Source organism: Protomyctophum bolini (genome assembly GCF_963924005.1).
Source record: "Protomyctophum bolini genome assembly, chromosome: 15".
NCBI lineage: Eukaryota > Metazoa > Chordata > Actinopteri > Myctophiformes > Myctophidae > Protomyctophum > Protomyctophum bolini.
This window is the reverse complement of record NC_137876.1, coordinates 37,275,773-37,301,048: the sequence shown is the minus strand read 5'-3', so window position 1 is coordinate 37,301,048 and position 25,276 is coordinate 37,275,773. Positions and strand designations below refer to the sequence as shown.

General features: G+C 42.1%; 1 protein-coding gene across 1 annotated transcript in view; it reads right to left on the bottom strand.

Moving 5' to 3' along the window:
- spred1 (sprouty related EVH1 domain containing 1) overlaps positions 1-10,976 on the bottom strand; it is a 45,277-nt gene extending 34,301 nt beyond the window's left edge. Inside the window, exon 1 of the mRNA XM_080784793.1 lies at positions 10,072-10,976. Within this exon, the coding sequence (XP_080640919.1) occupies positions 10,072-10,103 (32 nt within the window). The 5' untranslated portion in view covers positions 10,104-10,976. The remainder of the gene's footprint in view (positions 1-10,071) is intronic.
- Positions 10,977-25,276: the final 14,300 nt, after the last annotated feature.

Here is a 25,276-nt window from a genome sequence, read left to right as displayed (position 1 = left end):
GTTTTGTGCTCTCACAATGTCCAGGCAGTGGAGCATGCTGCAGGAGAGACACACTCTGCAAGCTAAAGGCTGGAAAACCATTCCTCCTTTCATTAGCATCAGAAAAGGGGAGAAAAGCACCCCCCACACCACACACACACTTCCCTCCCCATCTTTGCCCCTGTATCAAAACCGGAGGAAAGCTGTCAGGCTCTGTCAGGCTTCACTAGAACCCTTTGGCTCGTTGGGACTTTTGCAGAGAAAAATAAATCATTAAAAAATCATTGGGTAAATAAACACAAGCTACTTATCCTGATCGGATTCTATAGATTATCCTCAGAGGAAAGCAACCCCTAGCAAAGGAGAAGGTGGGATTGGAAGACGGAAAAAAGAAATGCAACTCAAGCTGGGGTGACTCATTCTCTATATTTGCAAAAATATTGTGTGCTTCTTCGATGGCTGTGATTGAATATACAATACCATACATTTTTACAATTCTAACAGTTCAGGTCTAACCAATTTATGCCTTGTCCAGACTAATAATAGCCTGCATCTAAGCACAAGTCTAACACTGCTATTATCTACTGATGTGATGAAGTAAAAATTGTGTGTGGGATTCATTAGTGAGCGATCAGAACCAAAATATTTTTTATTTTCAAATAAGAAAATCACTAACTTGTCAACCTTACATACGGTAATAACATAACATAATAACAAAAATAGTATAAACTGATAATAATATAGGTTAAGCCAAAGTACACTGCGTATATTTACAACAAAACAATCATGCCTTATGTAGGAAGTAAATAACATGAGAGTTCAATGTCAATTCCAGCAGTGCGTCTAATCTGAACGGTGCAAGCTAGCTAGCCAATTAGCCACGGTTCAAATCCTTTCAATAACCGGTGGCAAACTCTAGGGCACAGACATACTCAAAACAAACACTGACATGACCTAACACAGATGCAGTGCAAATTATGACAGAATGCCGCAACAAGACACTTTTGAAGCAAGGACTCTCTCTGTTAACCATTAATATGACACCGGCGATGATGGTGAAAATGCCTTAAGAAACACTAAACAGACAGCCAACATCACCAGTCCTGCTATAGAAGCCACAGTGGAAACCAATATGAAGGCTATAGAAAGAGAAGTGAAAGAGAAATTTGCCCTATCTCCTCTCAACACCTCGGGGCTGGTGGTGAGTCATCTCCCACACAAGAACATTCAGCTTAGCTACCACCAGACTCAGAAAAAAACAACAACAAAAACACAGGCCTGCTCAGCTGCTGCACCACACAGCAAATCTACACTTCAAGATTACCACAGTCCGCCAATAGAAATACAATCTAACAAGGTTAGACAAATTAACTGAACACATGCCCTGCTGTTAGCATCCATCATAGACAGCAATTAGCAAATAAAATTAGCTTGCAATCTTAAAAGAAGAGAGAGAAAAAAAACAGACCTCAACCAGTATCGTGAATGTCAAACTGCTCACTCAAGTTTTTTTGTATTTTTTGTAACATTGATTTTCTGCCTTATGCCGAAGCTAACCAACCCTTCCATTACTGGATTGGGCCTGCTACCCCAAGAACAATGTTCTGGGCACTTCTGTGCCGTGGCACTATAATAAATCAAAAGGATCCCATATGTGTATCAAACGCCAAAAAACTATTCTCAAACATCAATCAAAGCCACATATTGAGATGATCTTAATTTGAACCGCAAGCATTTGGAAAATTAAAACCTTGCGCTTGCCATTACAGGAAAAAAAAGAGGAACCGCAAATTTGGACTGCTGCGGAGTCTCTGGTCTGCTTTGATGTGAAAGTAGTCCCCAGGGACTCAGGCTTCTAATCGTCACAGTAACTGCAGAGACTCCAAGACTGGTGGGACTTTGGGAGCGGGCGGACGGGAAACTAAGGGGACAAGGCGGTTGTCTAGCTGTGGGAGAAACCATCAAAATATCTCAGGAGCACGATGGGAAGAAGAAGCCACCAAACCATGATGAAGGACCATGGTTGTTAAGAGAAACGGCTATGAAACAAGTTGTAAAATATCACAGCATGCCCTGTTGTTGACAAAAGGTCATCATCACAAAACTGACGAAACAGTACCATCACCATCACCACACTAACCACTTAAACCCTAATACTTGCCAAAATAAAAGCTTCAAAACATTTCCAAAATATTTTTGAAATGTTTCTAACATTTTAGCCTATAATGACATTCCCAAAATAAACTGCAGTGGCCCATCTTGAAAATCCATTACTTTTCACATTCAAATAAGCTTAGCATATATGGCATATGGTGTAGCTGTAGCCCGTTCAAGAATTTGGAAGAACAAACCAAGCATTTCCAAACAAATATGAATGTTTGATTCAAGGTCTAAAAATGGCAACAGGGTAGCACAAAATCAGATCAAAATGACTCAGCATACAAGCGTCCTCTTTCCTATATGGGCCTATTATAGATGATGACTTTATGAGCTTTCCAGGTCAAAATCTGTGGATAAGAAAATGAAAAATAGTTCATTTCATAAGACAAAGTTGTGTTTGTTTAGATCTATGAATCTAGGGTCTAGACTAGAGGCCTATACACAGAGACAAATACACATGACAAATGTTCCCAGAGTAATAAACAAGAGCATGCACACACACACACACACACACACACATTGCGCGCACACACACACACACACACACACACACACACACACACACACACACACACACATTGCGCACACACACACACACACACACACACACACACAAACCCCTTCCTGTTTTCAAAGAGTTTGGAAACTCAATCAAAGACACAAGGTTTAGGATTTACATCTGTGGCCTTTTATGTCTGTGGCCTTGCAGGAAAGAACCGTCTCAGCCCAGCTGCAGCACAACGAGACCCAGCCTTTATGCTCCCGCATGCAGCACAACTGAAAACAATATCCACAATTCAGACACTTACTGCTAAAAAAGAACTCCTTTAGAGGCACTGAGATATGGTCTGTAGAAGATCAGAAGCCTTCCTCGACGAAGAAAAGAATAGAGAGGCCATGCTACCTGGTGGTGCTGGTATATGGAGCAAGGAAGAACATTAAGAAGGCCCAAAATGGAGCTGTGAGGTTCCATTTGGATCAATTCTTACACATGCAGGGTTACATTTTCACTAAGGACTGTGTAGCCCTACACTAGTCCATAATTGTCTAAGAAATAAGATTATAAATGGTTAGAAATATCCAAATACACTGCTAACATTTATACCAGTTTATGTCTGATCCTAAAATACTTGAAGAGGAAATGAAAATTACAAGAGGGAAGTGGCTCGGATTTAAAATACACAGAATCCTGTCCCAGATCTGGCCATGGGAGTGAAACGGTCCACCACGTTCATACACATGCAGCCCTGTCCACTTTTGATCACTTGTCACAGTTACAGTACAGACTGTCCAGCTTTTAGTTTGTTTGTTTTTTAGAGGTTCATTGTTATTAATTATGCAAACAATACAAGTCTCTAAGAGAAGGCAGAGATGCTGGATTGTGGTCTGTACACAAGTAACTCTAGGATTAAAGGCGTAGTGAAATGAAGAATACGTTTTTCACACTTTTAGACCATATCAGTGGTCATCATATGGGCATACCTAACAATGGATGTCAAACAAATGGGCAAATTCTCATTTCTGTGTGTTTTTATATCAAAAGTCCATAAAAATATTTTTTTAATTACTTCCTGAAAACGAAAACGTGCTGCGTGAACGTGTAGAGATACACATCGATAAAAGCCAATAAAAATGAAGCTCACCAATTTAATTCCCATGCTTCCTGATTCCTCCTCCACAGCTGGTTTTGATTAAAGAACTACTCCGTTTTTAATCCAATTCAAGATGACATCCAGAAAGTGTATTACTTGTTTTAAACGTATTCATCACGCTAAAATATGTATATAGGTTGTGTACAGGTTAGAAATAATCCGCTGGCTTTTCCAAATGTCTCCCTGTCACTTTTGTTTACAAATGAAATTCACAGGAAGTCACAGAATTTGAGACCCCATAGCCTGGAGGGATGCGACGCTCTGATTGGTTTAGAAACTTCAGAGCCAACGTTTCAGGCTAAAACTTCAAAATAAAATGTCCACCATTTCCGTTTCCCTACACCTTTAAACATCTCATCCGCTTGTTATTTTGATATTTCAATGTTTAAAATGTAAATATGCATAACTATTGCAATGGAAGAATATTGGAGATGATTTCTAATCTAATGTATGAACTGAGACACCTCAGTCTCCACAGGATCTATGGCTGGCCAACATGTGGATAAACTATATTAAAATGGTGTAAAAGCACACACACACAGCACAAAAACAATACCAGGTGCTAGACAAGTAAAATCGACACACTGTGACACTAACTAGAAAATACTCCCATGCAAAATGATTAGCAATACTACCTTGTCACGTTTTGGCATCTGATTGAGAGCTTACACTCATCACATTGTGATAAAGAATAAGCTGGGGTCTAATAACGATCATTCCCCTGTGCAATATCCTGCAGGTATAGATAGCAAGTTACTATATGTGTGCAGTTTGTGAACGACGCATGTCTGCGTGTGGGCGCTATGGAGAGAGAATCTATGATGTCATATTGATTACATCAGTCTCAAATTGGGGTTCTGCATAGCTCAAGACTGACCTCCAAGTGGCCATAGCCTGGATTAGTGATGGGAACTATGGTTCATTTAGGTGAACCGGATCATTGTTCGGTCGTTCAGTAAAAAGACCCGTTCATTTCATTCCTTTCGGTTGTTGTCGTTCACCTTCCATACTCAACAGCGCAACACCACGTGACGCCGTACCTTGATGCTATTGGCCGAGTCAGGCTGACCGTCACTTCAGGCAATGGGATTGTTGTTGCGAGGGATGGGATGATTGTCAATCTCTCTACTAGCAGCCTAGCACAGATATATGATCGGATATTTGCACTCTTAATGGCTAAATACGGCATAAAACATTATGAATTTCTATCGGATATCTTAGTTACAATGAAACTGAGTTGATATGGGGTTTTTTAAGGGTAACTGTTGCATTGTGGCAGAGTCAAGCGACCCACGATCTCCCCCAGTCACCAAGCCCCATGTGTCCCCAATATGATTCCTTCCCCCAGCCATAATTTCAGTTTTACACCCCCTGCCCTGTCTGGATCACTAAGGCTCCAAATGAGCTAGCGATTCTCATAATTTCAATAAATAAGCATTCCACAATCCACATGAACAATGTTGGTAAAACTGGTTGATTGAATGATTGATTGAAAATTGTATTAACAGTATGCTGTAGTACAGTTCAATGAAAGTACAGGTCAATACAACATATACTAAGAGGATAAAACCATAGAAAAGCACTAAGACTTGTTTATATCAGGGTCCTCCATTTCCAATTCATCAGAACATTTTAAAACATACACAGATACACAAGATGTTTGAGGGGAAACATCCCCTCAAACGACCGGTCGGTCGGTCAGTCGGTCAGCCGGTTGTACTACATACATTAGACAGACTATAACGTTCGTTCACTAGTCGGTCACAGCACTTCGTTCAGAGTGAAGGAAGAACAATATGCTTTTCGTTCTCGGTCATTCACTTCGTTCTATCTCGCATCTTGGTCAGTCAGTCAGCCAGTCTGCCACCCCCTGCTCCTCTGCTTGCTGCCTGTTCTGTGCTGTGGTAGACGGGAGAGCTAACCCCCTCGCTCCAGCTCGCAATGATTCGCTGAATGAGGAAAGAGGAACGGAACAGTATCACCGCCTCGAATTTGCAACTGCACGACCTAAATGGATCATTCACGGAAGTGAACGGGTGCAATTCGTTCACCAAAAAGAACTAGTTCATTTGATTTGTTCGTTCATGACCGACAACACTAGCCTGGAGGAGGCATGGTGGATCTCAGATTATATTCACCCCAAGCGTGCACAAAAGTATTAACACTAGTAGTTGTTTGCTAAATTAGCCACAGACAGACAGACACACACACATACACACACACTCACACACAGGGGCGAAAACATTATCACCCGTGTGCCTTCGGCCTAACCCCATACCGTGTAGTCAGCTGAAATATGAAATGGTGGACATACACACATACAGTATGTGTATGTTCGTACGTTACATACATATTGTACATACCTAGTTAGTTACACGCACGCACGTGTACACACACGCACACGCACACACACACACACACACACACACACACACACACACACACACACACACACACACACACACACACACAGTGACTAGGCCTAGATCAAATGCTCTTACTACAACGTCCTCGAATGTTTGGATGTTAAGATAACTGGAATTCCAATTATGGTCTGTGTTGGCCATTACAGTCACAGGCAAGACTTCCCAAAAAATAAAATACAGAAGTAAAACCTAAGATATGTTCACCTCAGGTTCAGAAGGCTTTGACACAAGAAGCCATATGCCTCTAGACTAGGCTGTGCCCATCTAGTAAAGCGTATTCATGGCGATCATATTCAACAACTGGCAATAACTGCAAATAATATGTCCATATAAAAAGGTCCAGGAAATGCTTTAGGCTTTAGCCCAACATCAGGGTTATAGGGCAGGCAATTATTTGCACTGTAAAGCACTAGTCTTAACAGCTGAAGTACCTGTCTCCCTTTGTTGTTTCAGGCCAGGATGGGGGTTGATTGGGAGGAGGAATGTGTTTGAGGAAGCTTGGCGGCAGGAATGGGGAGTGCAAAACAGCCCTCAGGTGATAAGATCGCGACACCCATATTGGCAGACAAAACGATGAGCTGTCAAATCAATCACGCAGATAGGAAGAGGGCACAGAGACAGGAATCACAGAGGGATCACCTGACTGGCAACCAACAATACTAGAGTGCTGCAGGAATCTAAAACAACGAGGCCTGAAACCTAATTTGTACTCCATCATAAGGTTCCTCAAACTGTTTCTTGAGGCTAAAATAACATATTGCAACACGCATTCCATAAATTTGTACGAATTGGGTTTAAAGCTGAAATCCGAGTATGTAATACAATATAACTAGGCCTGAAGCCTAGTCTAATATCTTCCCTACCCAAGCAAGGATTCCTCGTTTCCCACGAAGGAGACCTCGGTTCGAATCCCAGGCGTTACAGTTGCAATTAGCCTTCTCAGTTAGAAGAGGCCATAAAATTTAAGGCAACATTTATCAAGAAAAAACATGAGGTTTAATTGAATCATTAATCAGCCTGATTAATGATGTTGCCTGTTTGATTTAGATTTTTCATTTAAGAATTTAGAGACATCTGCAACTATGGGACCTAACTGTAAACACAATTGATGTGTGAATACAAAACTAGGAGTAGGAACTATAGAAATGATAGCTGATGGTAGTTACAAGACAGACTTTCAAAGGAAGTAAATTACGGTAGGTACTTTTGGAAGATAAAAAATCCAACAGACAAGACTACTGCACTTACTGAGGTAAATACCAATAGTAAAAAAGAAATGTCAGGGGAGAGGCCTTGGCTTGTGCATATCCTCAATAAATCACACACACACATTCAATCTTCTTTCTGCATAATCATAGTGCTTGGCTGCTAAACTACCATTAGCCTTAACTCCCACCACACTCTTCACACCAGCAACACAACCCAGGGCAGACGCAAACCAAACTTTGACAAGGCTCCGTACATCGTCTATTCATTTGAACCCTGTGTGAACACAGGCTCGCAGAGGCCAGGCTATATGTTCTCAGAGAAGGGTGTGCTGCTGTGTGCACAACAACTCGGTTTACCACCTCACCTTACCACCAGAACATCAATCAATCACCACAAAATTACACCTGTCCGGGAAAACAAAATGTTGAATCATCAGGCATTATGTTTTCCTGCAATTAAATAGAAAGGGGTGAGAGTTCTTGTGGCTTATCAAAGAAATATAGCCTAATGTAAAATGACAATGCCAATAACAGCCCGTAGCCTATAGAGCAAAATAAAGAAACTGAGAAATTGCATAACATAAGGGAAGATTAGATATTTGAATACAGGTCAATCTCATTCAGGCATGGAACAACTCAATGTGTCACAAATTCACAATACACACATTTTGCTGTCAACATTTTGTTTTCTTTGTTGTTCTTATGTTATTTATAGGCTATGTATATCTCTGCATCACTGTAAATGAGGGTCTCCCACAATGATCTCTCTGAGAATTTTAAATAAAGGTTTAAGGAAGGGGGCTGTAATACATTATGTTGTAATGTAAACATTACAATAATCTCCAAAAACAACAGTCACATTGTACCTTCAGCTTGTATGTGATACCTCTAGCTTGAAGAATTAAAATGGCATCCTTACAAACCATGAAAATATCTCTACACTTAAGCTGCTAAGTGGCCTTTTCATAAAGTGCAGCATATTAGATTCGGTTAAAACAAATGGAAATGCTTAGTATTCCATTCACTCCAATTCGATGAATCACACAATTTCCAGAAAGGTGGTGGTGAGAGCATAAAACTGCTGCTTGCTTGTACCATGTTAGCCATCTTAGCTGCTGTCATTGTGTAATCTTTAACAGATGCACCATATAGGCTGGGTCTGAAAGCCCATGGCATATAAAACAACCGACATCGTCTAGTTCAAGGACAAAGTGTCCCTGCATTAAATCAATCCACCTTATGAGCACCAGATGAATGGAACGGGGGAAGAACATGGCTGTTTCGCACATGAAACCATGACAATGTGAGGATACAGAAACGCATACCACTTCCTCGGTGTCAAGAGCACAACGACATCTCCGAGAAAGTAAGGATAAATGACACAGATTTCTGCCGTTATGAAAGATAAATGGCCGAAAGGCTCATCTCTTACTATATTTACCTGATTCAACAGTAAACGCATGAAATATGATCATTGTGTGATCGTCAGTGCAATGCGAAACACTGTACAGTGCTGTGAATGGGCAGGCAGGTACTTTATGAATGGAAGGGATCACGTGACCGCAGCACCTCCCGAGCAGATATTTCTCACTGACAGTCAACAAGCACGCGCACAGGGATCAGCCCACTAAAACAATACGAATATGCCACTAAATATCGACGAAATGTTCGCAAACCAACACGTCTATAGATTCCAGCCACTTAGTCGTTTCCTTCTGTGCGGAGATCCGAGGGATCTGGATATCAACGTGCCGTTTTTTAACATTTTTTATGAATGGAGATTGTGATATGCAAATGAGTGTGATTGAGAAAAAAAATGGCATCTTCAGCTTTTGGACGCTGACATTGCAGCATTATCTTTGATGGCACATTTTCCTTCAATAAAGACTACTCTTTAATAGCAGCGTAATTTCAATGATTAGTATATCGACGATGTTAGATCAGTAGCCTATCGTGGAAAATAACCATACGTTGTCGACTGATCTTAACTGCCTAAATAACACTATTTGAACATCATGTACTGAACTGATGTTAAGATAATATCGCCACTAAAATAGATTGTTTCTGTTGCTATTGTTGTTTCCGCGAATTGGTAATTACACGTAATACCATTATCGGGGATTCTGTGTAGCTATACAGTACACCAATAATGGGGGAAATGGCGTTTTTGTCGGCTAAACAGTGTACAGCCAATCAATGATATAATTGTGAATGGAATGGACGATTGTTGATGTCCATATTATAACATAAGTGCAATGAAATAAAAGGAGAAAGGGGGGAATGCGCTGCATTCAGTATGGGCCTATGACAATGTATGCGTAATAACGCCGTTTATTTAAAACATTATCAAGCAATCCATAGAAACCCGTAGGCTGTCAAACAATAACAGAGAACAGATCGACTCGTATGATCATCATCATCATTATTATTAATATTATTATTGGCAACGATTAAAACCAAACTATATGGTTTGGTCCAGGTATACATAATATTATATTACTGTATGTATATTTACTTGGACCATGAAGCAATACACAATGTAGTCGATGTAAAGATGCAGAGGATCATCTCAGGAACATTGAGATACCTGATATCACTGCAGCGTTGTAACAATGTAACAAAATGTAACGAAATAAGAGTACTCACTCGTTGTTTGGATTTGTCGAATCTTCGCTCATTTTTTCTCACGGGGATCCAAATCCTAGCAATAGCATCGACGACGCAGTGACGGCAGGGTAATACACCACAAATATCACCATTTTCTTTCACATTAAAACAAATCACCCCTAGAGTTGGATTTTAAAAAAGTGAACGGATTTTACAATGGAGCGTGCAGAACCGAGCGCTCCTCTCAAAACCAAGTAGCTTTAGCCTAGCTCTGCTCTGCCTGCCTGGAACTAAATTACGAGGAGGAATGACAACCGATGATTCATTTTATCTTCTCTGGAAGTAAAATCCGACCACGACAAATTGCCCATCTGCATCGTCCTCTTCAGCAACGCATATCCCATATATTCAAAAAAGTGTACGGATCCTTAAAAATGTACAAATTGTACGCAACGATTGGCAGGTTATTTATGGCTGGGTCTGTCGAGCATCCATTCGCCAACTTCAGGTCCAGGACAACACTTGAAAAGCGCTGCTTGTGTGCAGCGTTTTGCTCCGTCAACGCGTCCGAGGATCTTGCGGTAAAACCTCCGAAGCTGTGTGTGTGTGGGGGGGGTGTTCTTGTGATTTTCAATATTGTTATGGAAACGTGAAGTTAAAAAAGCGTGTAGATTCGAAAATTCCCAGAGAAAGTTGGTGGACATCTGCTTTAATCGAACTCCATTTTCAACTCGGGGGCAATGAAACATCGGAAAACTGGGCGGATGTGTCGACCCTCGCAAGAGAAAATGAGATCCTTCCGCGAGGAGGTAGCAAAAACATACTGCGATATTACATCGAAATCTCTATCTCTACACTTGTACGATTTGTTGCATCCACGCAAACAGTCGTAAATCGTACAATATTATATGCTCCTCCGGAACAACGCAGTGCAGGAAAACAGGACGTTCACTTTTAAAGTTAACCCAAAGTAGTCCCTACACTTCCCAAAAGAAGTTTCCCTTCAATCACGCATTGATACACAGCAGAGGGAAGCGTCTGTGTGATAGCACGCACACTGGAGAGAAGAATCTGGAGGAAGGATCCAGACACAGGGAACGTGTCTGTGTGTGAGTGTGACACACACACGCACACACGACCATTAAGAAATTCTGTTTGCTTTCATTAATAAGCATTCACTAGCCTACCTCCTCGTTTATAGGCTACTAGTGTTTCTACATGGTCCTGGTCTCTGAAACGCTGGGGAAATGTTTTAAATGCAACCAACCCCACTGGCGCAGCACGTGGGAATTACATCAGATTCCCCTTCATGATTTTTGAAGCAAAGAAAAGGCCGATGTTACATTCTTTTTTGTATGATCTCAGGCGGCATTTCATTCATGTCGCTATGACATCGCCGGCCTGTAGAATTGGAATTGTTTTGAACATGATATAGGCCCATTGACATTGAAAATGTTGACACCAAAGTAACTACAAAATAACAATTGAATTATGACAACAATGCAAATATTTAAATCTGGTAGGCAATTAACAAACTGGAAGGCCATATCAAAACCAAATCTATTTTAGCCAGTAATACACCTATTTGTCTTATAGTTAGTTAGTTATACATCATATAACTACCATGCTCTATACTCCCAACATAGGCGTGCACACAAACACACACACACACACACACACACACACACACACAATGAGGTCTTTGTCCAGATGTTGGATGTAGCCTATATTACAATAGCTTCCAGCTATAGCCTATATCAGTTCTGTAGCTTCCCCATTCATGTTCTTGTGAGACTGAGATACAGTGAGATAGACAGTAGTTATACCAACAAAATTATATAGATTAGTGATTCTCAAAAGTGGGTCCGGGGCCCCCCTTGGTCCATGAGAAGCTTCCAGGAGTCCTGCACATTATTAGTTTAACCATTTGAAAAGAGCAGACCTACAAGCTCACAAAGCGGCATTGTCACGCTGAGCTTGTAGATCTGCGATTACAAAAAAAAAGATCTTGAAAACATGAAACATTTGGAATATTTTTTACAGCACAAAAGGATGTGCTCAATGTCGTGCATGCAGAGCAAGCCTGGTTGCATAAGACTTAAATGCTATTGGATTTCTGTGCTGTGTGGAATGGCGAGAGATCGGGCTAAATGATTCTGCCCGGTTGTCATAGTGACAGTATGTTGTGTGAGAAGTTTCTTTGTACTTCCCTGGCTCTCATACAGCTTGTGCCACGGCCTTATGTTACAGCCATGTAAAGCAGCCCTCTGTGTCAGAGTATATAGATAGCCCATACATGACCCTCGTCATGTGCAGACTTAACACACATTGTAAATCCCCCCCAGGTGTTTGATTAGATTTTGTCCCTGCCGAGGTGAGGTTTATCAGCATGTCACAATGGATACGCTACTATCTGTTCTGCTGTCTGATACAATGCACCTTTATGACTGGCCTAAGAGCAAAGGTGATTTTTTTTTACCATATGGATTGTTTTTTATTATCAATAAAATGTTTTTATTTATTGTTTCGGCAATAAACAATAAAGAGGATTTCAACCCATTAAAACATAGCACACCCTGATTTAAAATTTGTAGACAGTAGTTCAAAAAGCAAAAGCTGTATTTAATTAATTGTGACCACTTCTCCACTCCCTTTTTAGAAAAGAGTTTATTATCCTCCTGATTAAGCTTACGTGTGCACACGAGTGTCCCTTGTTTCAAATTGTACATAAAAAACAATGGACATCTTAGAATCTTCCCACTAACATGCTTCTATCCTTTGGAGTATTCAGAGTTCAGGAAGTCAGCCTGCTTTCTCATATCACAAAAATGGATGGCCTATAGTGAATTTCCTGTACCGCGCGCACACACACACACACACACACACACACACACACACACACACACACACACACACACACACACACACACACACACACACACACAGTGTTGTGTTGTGTGTATGGTGTGAACCCTCCCTTGACTTCCTCAATCAGGGTCATCACCATTCTCTTTAAGTCTCTTTTAAGACTGTAAACAAGCTAGTGTTTCTGTGTTGGCAACATATGGTCACAGAATGAGGAATGTGTTTATCTCAGCTCAAACATCATTCCACGAGTTGAACACAAATTATTCACCAACTTGCATTGACTTGATTGAACATTCAAATTTAGCGCAGAGGACATTTGATCGGATTTTAAAATATCAATTTTCTTTGTTGTACAACAATGTTTTATTCAATGACAAGATCTTTATCCTTTGAAAGATAGGCAATTATTTTACAAAACCTATTTTAATGCACATGACCCGACATGCCACGCTGAAACTAGAGGCTTGTCCTGAGACTTGACTAATTTAAATTGAGATTAGAATCATGATTCAGACTTAATGATTTGGAACTTACTTTATCTGGTGGAAGGTAATTGTGGATGTGTTTATGCTGATATGTTGGACTACACTGCTCAGTCCTGCAGGTAGCCTAACACAGAAAGACAATAGAATGCAATAGCTAAACTAAACTAAATGTGCGTCTCGGAGCACAGGTCATGATCTACCATTGTATGAATTTATATGGAGTAATATAAAAACAATCGGCCTCCTGGTGGAGATATAATTAAATAGGCCAATGTGAAAAGAGTGGCATTTCTTCCTCTGCCTAGTGATTATGTGCAAGTTTCATGATAATCGGGCACTGCATTCATGATTTGAGACCTTCTGTTCAAAATGAGCCACTCCTGAAAACTTTAGATGCCAATCATGATGGAATATGACAAATCAGACAAATTCATCTTGATCACATGACTATAGAGATAATGTGTACGGATTTGCGTGATGTTTGCGTGAATGTTGTGATGTTTGCGTGAAGCGGGAAGTGGGAACATATGGGCAAAAATATATCAAACAGATTGAGGTTTTAAAGTAACAAGCTGAAAAGTCAAAGAACATATAATACAAACCAATCTATGGAAACAATAACCCCAGGCACATATTATTCAAGACGGTTTGAAGTTTCTATTGCTTGAATTGGACCATGATTACAATCAGGTGATGACCTCAAAACACAGTTGATCTGATTCTGATCACCAGCTCCCAGGCAGCAGTACTGAGTAGACAACCTCTGATCACAAGAGGAGAGTGAAGGCTGCTCTTGTATAGCCATAATGGAAAGGAAATTCAATGTCTGTGTGGCTGAAGCCATACTTGGGGGGAGGGGGGTGGGTTATCGTCTGTGATAGCTCTTGTTAAATAATCTAATCTGAAGGATTTTTTATAGCCTTTTTATTTATTCATAGCAGTCATTGTCAACCATTTTGTTATTAACTATACTACATTTAAGTTAGGTTTGCCTATTTCTACCTTTTGTGGATGGGTTTGAACCGTTTGGACTTTGGTTGAGTCAACGAGGAGGATAAGATTACTTCACTGGTAATGCCCCCTCAGGAGTCTGTGGAAAGATCTCTTATTTGGCGTGGGACCCACCAGACAATGCAGTCAGAGGACATGGCCATCTGGGCCAAGGGGCGGGATTTGAACAAGAGGTGCTGATTTTTAAAGGCCTGGCAGCTGAACACAACAATGCATACCTATGATTAGTATAGGCCTGGTCTCGGAAGCCTGCAACTGTTAGGCACGCTAATTGCAGGGTGGTGTGCAGAGCAGAAAAGGTGTAGCAGCTAGAGGGAGAGGAAGTGCAAGCGCCTTCAGGCATGTTTGACTACCGTATGTGCTGTGCTGTGCTCTCCTCTCTCTCCTTGCCTGTGTGTTTATAGCCACATAGAGCTGGCGTGTAACTAAATATGCACACGTGTAACATATTCCCCTAACTTCCTTAGAATAGTTGCTCCATGTCATTTGATAGAGCGTCTTCTTGTTTTTTTCCTCCTCTGAATGTCTTAGAAGAGAGATGGATAATGGTAACTAGACGAGTAAAGTGTGTCATGCTTAGAGAGCTGGTCTCGTGACCATGCACAAGGATGTGGTTCAAACAGAAGGTCATCATGGCTATGAAGGCTAGCCCTTGGGAGTAGCACTTCATACTTCATACTACGTGTTAGCCTCTGCTGTACAAATGTCTAGAATGTGAACTATTTGAACATCTATATAAATTACCACTGGAGTGGTGTTTTAAAGGGGAAATTAGGGATAACCTGTGCTCTTTTGGAACATCCAATGTAATTTAGTAGCTTATGTTTCAGGAAATAGTGGAGGAAATACTGTTGCTTTAGTAGCATATGGTACAATAATGTTATTGTTACAAATTATGAGGGAAAGGCATTCATTAAATTTACTTAAAAACAAAATCTGCCGTAACAGAGTCTACAACTATAGGTCTCATACAGATTACAGTCAAAACGTAAGGACTCTTGTACAGTAAATTTGTTCCAGTCACCAATGTTTCAACCAGACACACAAGAAACAGAATTGGCTTTAGCCACAGTTGGCCTTTTTTCATGTGCTAGACTATGTTACTTCCTATTGTTTGTGTGTTGTGCGTGGGCTTGATTGAAACCTGATCTAGCTAGGGAAGCTGTGTTTAGGGTGAGGTGGACAGGCCTTTGTTGCTGCCTGAGGGGTGTTTATTTGGGCGGCTTCAGTTGGCTTCCCTGTAATCAGCATCCAGCCCCACAGGATAGAAGGGATTAATGAATATGTTGCAGAGGAAGTTACAGATGACTGTTTACTATTCACATGGGGATGAGAAGGAACAGCATGAGAGACAGAGGGGAAGAAGGAATTTGTTCAGGCCGCCCGTGCAGGCATGTGTCCATCCGTGTGAACGTCGTGTTTGTGTGTGTGTGTGTGTGTGTGTGTGTGTGTGTGTTTGTGTGTGTGTGTGTGTGTGTGTGTGTGTGTGTGTGTGTGTGTGTGAGAGAGAAGGGAAGATAGAACAGCAGAAAGACAGTCTGCATAAAGTACATTGTCTTGCAGTAAACTATGGAATCGCGCATTTCCGGTGTCGGGCACCATATATGGTGGTCGGGGTGAGAGAGCACCCCGACATCATCAGGGATGGAGCACGTGACATCATCAGGAATGGAGCACGTGACATCATGTGACATTATCAGGGATGTCAGCAATATTAAGCCCATATATATTGGCCAGCAACTCTACATCTGACCTCAAACCCTTAGATCTCCATATATGGAGCTGACCTGTTCTGACATTCCATATGTTGATCCTTCCCCATCCATCCTTCCTCTTCGATGTCTCCCTTTTGACTGATACCTGTCCATTTAAACTCTAGATGGGCCTGCCACAAACTTTGCGGATGTGTGCACTTCTCGCCCTCAGGAATCTTACTGGTCTTAATCTAATATTACTATTACTATAGTATTCTCCAAATGTATTCTCCTGCAGGGGAAACACATACTAATTTGACTAATTGTAGCACACAGCATATTAGGAGTAATATGTACATTTGGTATTATTATTGTCTCCACCAGGTCGAAGGCATGAGGAGAGAGTATGTGTTGCACTCCGTCCGTGTGTGTGTCCGTATGTCCGTCCGTCCGTCTTTGTACAGCTAATCTCCGGCACCGTTAACACGGTCGATGCCAAATTTTGCACACACACTCCCTTGATGCCAACGATGAACCTTTTCCCCAAATTAGTGCCACCAGGAGGCCGACTTTTGAAAAACATTTATATATATATTTATATTACTCCTCCAGATTCTGTGCAAAAATCCCCCAAATTGTTACACACTTTCTCTATAGTCATGTGTTCAAGACGGATCTGTCCGATATTTCATATTCCATCCTAATTGGCTAACATGGCTTTCAAAGTTTGCATGCCCGTTTTGAACAAAAAGCCTCAAATCATCAATGCAGTGTGCAATTTATGTGAAATCTTCCACAGACTTTCCTACTAGGCTGAGGAATATATCCCACCCTTTTCACATTGGCCTGTTATAGCGCCACCAACAGGTGGAGTTTTGCAAAACACATTTTTGGAACAACAATGTGTTCCAAAAACGTAAGTTTTTTCAGCGGATGAGCGGTGGTTCTTTTTACATTTTGGAACAAAATGCCTGAAATCATCCAATTGACATCCAAGGCGTAAGAAGAAATGGCACCCTATTATAGTGCCACCAGGAATTCATATAATTATTAATTATATAATAATAATTATTATTGTTTTTGTTAAACAACAAAAATAAATGTGCAGTGGAAATGTGTGTGTATAATTGCATGGAAATCACAGCTGTGTTCATGACTTGACTGTTCAATCCTGCAAGTTTTGGAAGGTAATCTTAGCCAATCAGGATGGAATTTGGGAAATGGGACAGATCCGTGTTGATCAAGTGACTATAGAGATAGTGTGTATATGGATAAAATGTGTACGAGTTATGTAATTAAATGTGTTTAGCAAAAATCGGCCTCATGATGGCGCTATAACAGGCCGTTCTGAAGAATTTGGGGCAGAGGTTAGTCGTTGGTATCCAGGGAGTGTGTGTGTGAAGAGTTTGGCATCGGCCGGACCAACACTGCCGGAGATTAGCTGTATACGGACGGACGGGCGGACACAGACACACACACGGACGGAAGGAGTCTAAAACATACTCTCTTCAGCCTGGTGGAGACAATAAATGTGTCACCATTCACACTGTTTTGCCAAAATGGACTGACCAAATCATCACAGACTAGTACATTTCTCAACCACTTTCTTTTTCTTGAAAAAGTGAAAAAACGAAACCTTTTTTTCTTCTTCTTTTTTTCCACAATGTTCCATTCTGCATCAAACGAGGAGGACTCACTAGTCACTGACCAAAAAACACTGAGTCAGACATGACTCCTCACCTTACTCTTTGGGAGAGAATTCACATATTTCATTCTGATTTCAAAAGCATCCGTCTGCTCGGGGTCGCCCACACAAACACATGCTCCGCTAGAAAAACACTGTGACAATATGTCCCCCTCCCCACTTCAGCTGTGCCCCCCTCCCCTTCCTCACATCTCCACCCCTCTCCTTCCCTCCCCTCTGGCCTCCTCCACTTAATCCTCCCGCTCATCTGGGAACCACCAGCACCCCTCCATAAAGAGGCGCATTGTGCCCAGATTATTTGATTGTTTTCAGATGTCTGCACTTTCCTATACACAAAAGAGGAAGAACAGGGTTTGTCCAAAAGCCCTGGGCCGCCCCAGCCAATGGATGGATAGACGGGAGGGGGGTGGCGGGGGTTCGGCGTGGGGCTCGGGGAGCGAACACACGAGTCAGGAAGTGACCCCTGCGATGCCAGATTACAAACAATGTGCTCTCTCAATTTCTGCAGTCCTCACTGTGGAGCGTACCACTGCTGCAGTAGGCGAAGGGGTGGCTCTTTCACGGCAGGAAGGGCTTGGACAAACAGCTTTCATCCCTTCCTCTCTCCCCCCTAATGCCGCATCCATTCAGTGAGTGGTGGAGGGAGTAGATGGGGTGGTGAGGAGGAGTAAGGCCAGGAAGGCACTTCACTGATGAAAAGTGGCCACATGGAAATGGATGAAAAGTGGGCTGGGTGGTGCGGGGATGGGAGGTGGGAGCAAGGAAGGAGTTGGCTGACGCTACCAGCAGACGTGAACAGGAATGGAACGGGGTAATAGAAAGGGATGTCGGGAGGGAGGGGAATGATAATGAGGAGGACGACGGCGGGGAAGGGGGAAAGGATAGTCGGGAGGGCAATGCCAGAACAGGGGAAGTAAGCGTAACGGTGAGGAAGAAGGTATAGTGAGGCCTGCGTGCCGAAGTATAATGGGTCTGATTCAGGGCTCCTCAAGCATGGAGTCCTGTGCCTGTCAAGTAGCATGTAACCAGCAGCCTCTTTCTCTGTGTCTGATGGTGGAGTGGTGTGGAAGCGAAGCAGTGCGTTCACACTCAATGGAGCTTTTGTTCTGTGGCTTTTTCACATTCGACCGAGCCTGCAGATACGACTGCCGTTGCATGAGGGGAGCATTAAAAAGAACCCCCATCCATCTAACCCTCTCTCTCCCCTGCATCCTCCTCTTATTCCCTCTTTAGCCCTTCTACCTGCCTGCCTCACCCTTGAGAAGAGGCGAGTGCCACTGAGCATTTCACACATATATTGAGTTTGATACTCACAAGATACTTGGTGGCGTTTGATTCATGTAAGGGTAACAAAACAACAACAAAACAATGCAAATCTGGCGATACATCGAGGAGAAACGTAGATGGATACATAACACCCAAACACACATACAGACACACGTACACGCACACACATGTGATGTGTGTGCACGCTCCACCCACGTCTGCACTGTCATGTGTGTGACTCACAGTGCAGCACAGCACCATAAGAACTTCAAATAGAGGCTGGCTGTATGTTCACCGTGTATTCAACTCCTGCTCTTTAAATAGCTCTGCCTCTGCCTCCTCCAAACAGAAAATCCATGCATTAAAAATGATGAATTAAAGAGACAGAGGACATCTCTTTCCCCCCACGACACCACAGCAGCACGGCTGCACAGACAATGGCAGTTTGTGTTGGCTTAACCAATAAAGCCTGATTCATAATTTGTCGTACAACTGTGTCGCGTAGTGGAAACCTACAAGCTCACAACACAACATAACATGTTATGAGCTTGTACATTTTATATTTGAAAAGAATAATACTTTCATTTGGATAAAATACTGTTCTAATGCTGTTAGTGTGAATGTGTGCGCATGGTTTTAATCCGTGATCACCTGTAAACACATATTATTGTATACCTGTATGCTGTACGTGTTTCATGTGTGATTAAGAACGTGTGTCTAAGTATTGTGTGATGTTCTAAATGTGTGAGTGTATACCGGTATATTTACAGCGTGTGTGTGTGTGTGTGTGTGTGTGTGTGTGTGTGTGTGTGTGCGTGCGTGCGTGCGTGCGTGCGTGTTCTGGAATGCACCTGGACAGGCACCTGATAGGCAGGCGGTGGAATGCTGAATGCTGTCTCTCGCCCAGGGAGGCAGGGCTGGAATGTGGCCCAGGTCTTATTCTTCTCTCCACTCCACAGCACAAGAGAGCTGCAGGTTCAGACACACACACACACACACACACACACACACACACACACACACACACACACACACACACACACAGTTTCACATCCACCAAACTGCTTTGGCCTAAAGCCTGGCTCTGCCAAGGATCCATGTGCACCTGTGTTGTGTGTGTGTGTGTGTGTGTGTGTGTGTGTGTGCGTGAGAGTGTGCATGAATGTTTTTGGTTGATCATGTTCCCCATCTGCTGGCTGGTTGTGTGCGCATGTGTGCGTGCGCGTGCGTTTGTGCATGCGTGTGTGTGTGTGTGTGTGTGTGTGTGTGCGCACGCATACGCGCTAGCGCGTGTACACATGTGTGTGCATGCGTACATTGGAGTGCACTGGAGTGGTTGGTTGACTGTGCTTCTTGCTTACCCATGTGTGAGACTGGATGACCGAACTTCTCTGGAGTGCAACCTGAGAGCAATTAATTTTTCCTTTGGTGCAGGAGCTGTGTAATTTTCATTGCTTCACGCATTGTTATTAAGTTGTTCCATGGTGCTGCAAATTCCAACCAACAAAGTGAGCTTACTGTTCCTTTTAAAATGTGCCAGATCTGCTGCCCCTTTCCTTCATCTCCCCTAAAATCTGACAAAACCTCCCCTCAAGGTCTGGTTGCTAACACACATCTAAGCAGCCTGTTCAATGTCACTTTTTGTTGTTATTTGTGTGTAGAATTATGTATGACAGAGACCCCAGTGCACACACCATAAACCCATCAACACATTCTTTCACATTCCATGTTAAACTACTCTATGTACAGCCCCATCTATATCTATTTGTTCTTTTTGATACATACAAACAATTGCAGCTCATATCATTCTACACATGAATAGATGCGGGATATAATACATGTTAAAATGTTTTCTAACAGTCCGGTATGGGATTGATTGCCCAAAGCACGGTACACACTTGCATTCACTTCAAAGTGAAGAAGGGATAAGACTTTTTCTGTGCTGTATCTGTACCACCATCCATTTCACTACTTGGTCCTATGAGCCCCCTCTGGCCTGAGCGCAGTACATAGCACCCAGATCAAAGAGTTAATTAAAGGGCTTGGGAAGTATGGGGGAAGTTGGTCTCTATAGTTTATATGCCTGTCACCGACCAGCACGCACGCAGACTGGAAAACTAGGCCTCTTAATTGATCAAGAGTAATTAGTCTGCTTCCTATGGCGGGAGGGAGTTTCAGAGTCCTGACAAATTTGATTATCTTGACGAAGTTCAGCTCTCTGAGGAACCAAAAGTATGACAAGATGTTTGGGTGGATTTGTGCGGAAGAACATATTTGATTCAATGAAACACAATCCAATATTGTATATTCCCATGGGGGTTTTCAAAAGGTCACGGATGTTTGCTTTTGGTGATGCAGGTCCATTTACGAGTGATAATAACGGGTGAACATCATGTTATTGAAAAACACCACAAAACTAGTATCGTGCTTCCAATGAAAACTCCCTTGATATGATTCCAGTGAAAAAAAATTAAGGTAACAGGGGTTGTGCACTCTGTTTTCCCAAAGATGAGTTTTAGTTTTTAAAGAGGAGCTATAAAAAGAAAACGCTCCGCATAGTGCTGTCATTCAGGGCTAATTTGCAGCATGGCAGTCTTGAGACTCGCAGAGCCAATTGATTTTTGCATCGCGTTTTTGATCTCTCACACAGCGCCAGGACCTCAGGATTTGTTTTTTCAAATGGGACAAATAAACAGGGTCTGTCTGTTTATTTGGAATGGGGAGAGAGAGAGAGGGTCTGGGAGAGTTTGAGAATATGGAGGGAGGGAGGGGGTGGCAGGAAGAAAAGAAGAGTAGTGGGGTCACTGTGAAAGGGAGAGAGATGGGGGAGGAGGAGTGTGTGGGAGTAGCTTTACTATTAGAGCCTGTTGCATTGACTCTGACCGTGGCCTGAAAGCCAACTCAAAGCACTTCCATTCACATTGAAAGTGGCTTTATGTGGGCTGACAGTAGCACTGGGCTGTATGACAGGGCCCTGGTGTCAACACAGACAAACAGACAGAGTCCGTTTGGCAATGATAAACACTCCCTCACTACATGTGCTGATGTTATACATCTAATTTGTTATATATATATTGTAAAATCCAGTGTTTATGTAGTCTGAGATTATATACAATGCAACCAAATGGAGGTGGTAAGGGTCCATTTCGTTACGTTTGTATACTCTCAGAGTTAAAAATCAGCGATATATAAACAATAATATGTAAATGTATGAACAATACATTTTATTGTGTGTGCATTGGCATACTGTATATGTATTGAGAGTGAATGAATAAAATGTGTACTACTGTCATGTTATTATCTGATGTTTGCACTGGCAGCTGTCTTGTTACTTGCTGTTTGTGTGTTACCTATGAGAGTACTCTGTGTACAGTATGTGTTGGTGTGCAAATGCGTGAGAGTGCATGAAGAGAATAGCCAGTATCATATCGTCACACATGTTCATTTGTACTTAAACCAAGCTTGCTTGTCTGTGCTTATGATAAATTGTTTGTGCATGTGGAAGTGCAAGGGGATCACGTGTAACTATGTAGGTGTGTGAATGAACAAGCAGCTGCCCTGTTGCTAGGTGAAATTTGAACCACTTTGTTGTCAAGGCTTTCCTGTGGTCTAGACTGCCACCAAGAGGAGAAACATATTATTGTAAATAATGTTCATCATGATATGTACCCAAGTCTGTCACCATGGCCTAAACTGTTTTAGTCAGACTCGCTCAAGAAAACCGTTAGCTCAAGAAAACCGTTAGCTCAAGAAATCTCAGGATCCCTAAGTCATGGCCAAGACTAATGGCAGCTTCTGAAGTTTAAAGATGCAATTTGGGGGGGGGGGGGGGGCACGGTGGCACGGTCGGTAGTGCTGTCGCCCCACAGCTAGAAGGTTCTGGGTTGATTCCCGCTGGGGACGCTGTGGGCGCTGGGGGCGTGTTCTCTCCTCCCCATCATCAGTGCCCATACCCAAGGCGGGGTTGGCAAAAAGGGCCTTTCTCTGTGGAGTTTGCATGTTCTCCTTGTGTCCCCTATAGGGTAAATGGCTCCCCCTGGCCAGCCTGGTGGAGGGGAAAGGAGCTGGTTGGAATAACACGTCGCTGTCCTTCCACACGCTACATCCGGCCGGGGAAACTCTCCCCTGTCATGCATAGAAGGAAGCATGAGGTCAGTCCACTGCCCTCCCCAGGTTGGCAGAGGAAGTGTAGCGGATTACATTAGATCACAGTCACTGGGTGGAAATACCCGAGGCGGGGTTGGCGAAAGGGCCCTTCTGTGTGGACTGGAGTTTGCTCTCATGTTCTCCCCGTGTCCCTAGGGTAGGTAGTAGATACCCTCACAAAAAACATGCAGTAATCTTGGTTTCTATAAACTCAAACCGGGGCGCCTGGTGGAGGGGAATGGAACTGGTTGGAATAACGTGTTCCTTCCACACGTTACGTCCAACCAGGGAAACTCCCCCTGTCAGGTGCAAAGGAGCTTGGACACTCATGCATGAAGGAAGCATGAGTTCAAGTCTGTTGCTCTCCCCAGGTTGGCGGAGGGTGTGTAGAGCCCAGGATCACATTAGATAATTGACACAGGGGTGAAAAATGAGTTACAAAATCGTGGGATATATATATATATATTTTTTTAAAGATGCAATTTGGAACTTATTTTATCGATTAAAACATTATTTTAATCAATCTGTAGTCTCTAGTATGGTAGCTTTGTGTCCAGGTATCTCAGTCGGTAGAGCTCTTGCCTTTGTACCACAAGGTAATGACATGCGTTTGATCTCGGGCACCGCCAATTCAACGTATGAGTCGCACAGCTTGGGTGTGGAAAGTCATGTGGTAAGTACTGAGAGCTGATGCTATGTGTGGTGCTCCACCTCAGCAATCCATCTCTCTAGCGCATTATAACAGGGATAGACTCCCACGTAGGCTGATATACCGACAACAATAATAATAATAATAATAGCATAAAATAACATTAAAAAGAAAACATTACATTAACATGAAAAACATGAACTAGCAGCAGGGACATACAAAATCAGCCAAAAGCAAGGGTAAAAAAGTTGGTCTTGAGTTGTGTTTTAAAAATGTCTACAGAGGCTGCCTGTCTGAGGTGGAACTTTAATCCAACTTTAATTGCTAAAAAATAAAAGATAAAAAAAATAATTAAAGTGGTTAAACCTATGTATGCCTATGTATGCTATATCAACCTATTTTGCTGAGGACCCACTGGAACCCGCAAGGAGCTCTGGGGTTAACTGCATTAATTAGTTAATGTATAAAATACCTCTACATTTGAAGTTTTAGACTACCGGTATGTTCAATTTTAAGTTTGTTTTCAGATTCTGTTGAAATGATTGTAATAAAATGTGTACATCTGTATTCACTGTAATGTGTGCAATTGAATACAATGGGATCGTGTCATTTTACAGTAGTGTGTAATGTGGTTACCCCAACAACAAAATAGGTGGGCTAAAGGGGAATACATTACTAGAATATGTATTTAAAATGTTAAACAGCTTTCTCTGTTTTGATTACATTCGTTTTACTGTGAAAAGTTTGCTCCCTCTAGTGGTTAAAAAGATGTTGATGAATTTTGAATCGCTGCTGTATGGTAGTCTACTAATAGTAAAACATCTCAGATACTATTACCCCACCCCCCTTCCCCCTGACTCAATTTCTCCTTGAAGGCATGCTCATTTCCTGAATGAAAAGCAAAGACAATGATGGATTGTTTACTTGATAGAAACCACACAGCTCAAATGTATAATAACAGCCATGCATTGTATTTTCATGGTCTTCACTATTACTGACATTGACAATTAATGTGTCTTTTTTTAGGTCAAGCCATGTGGGTCCCAAAAGGTAATGTCTCTAGAACCCCCACTTTCAGCAGCCCCATAGTATGATGAAAACTGACGCCTCTCCCCTTCTTGGTTTCATCAGATAAGTTATATCCAACTCTGTTTCAACAGTCTCTGTGTAATACTAATTCCTAATGATTCCTAAACAGCCACATCAAGTCAATAATGGAATCAGTCTATAATAAATAAATAAATAGTAAATTGTGTCCAAAGAATAGGTCTCACCAGGGTTCACAATCCTTGTCAACTCAAGACCCAAAAGAGAAATTTAGTGTCTCCCCAGGACCCAAACATCAAAAAAATACTATCCTACTATAAATGCGCGAAATCTCTGCATGCATGCATATCTGCACATCTGTAGTTCACATCTG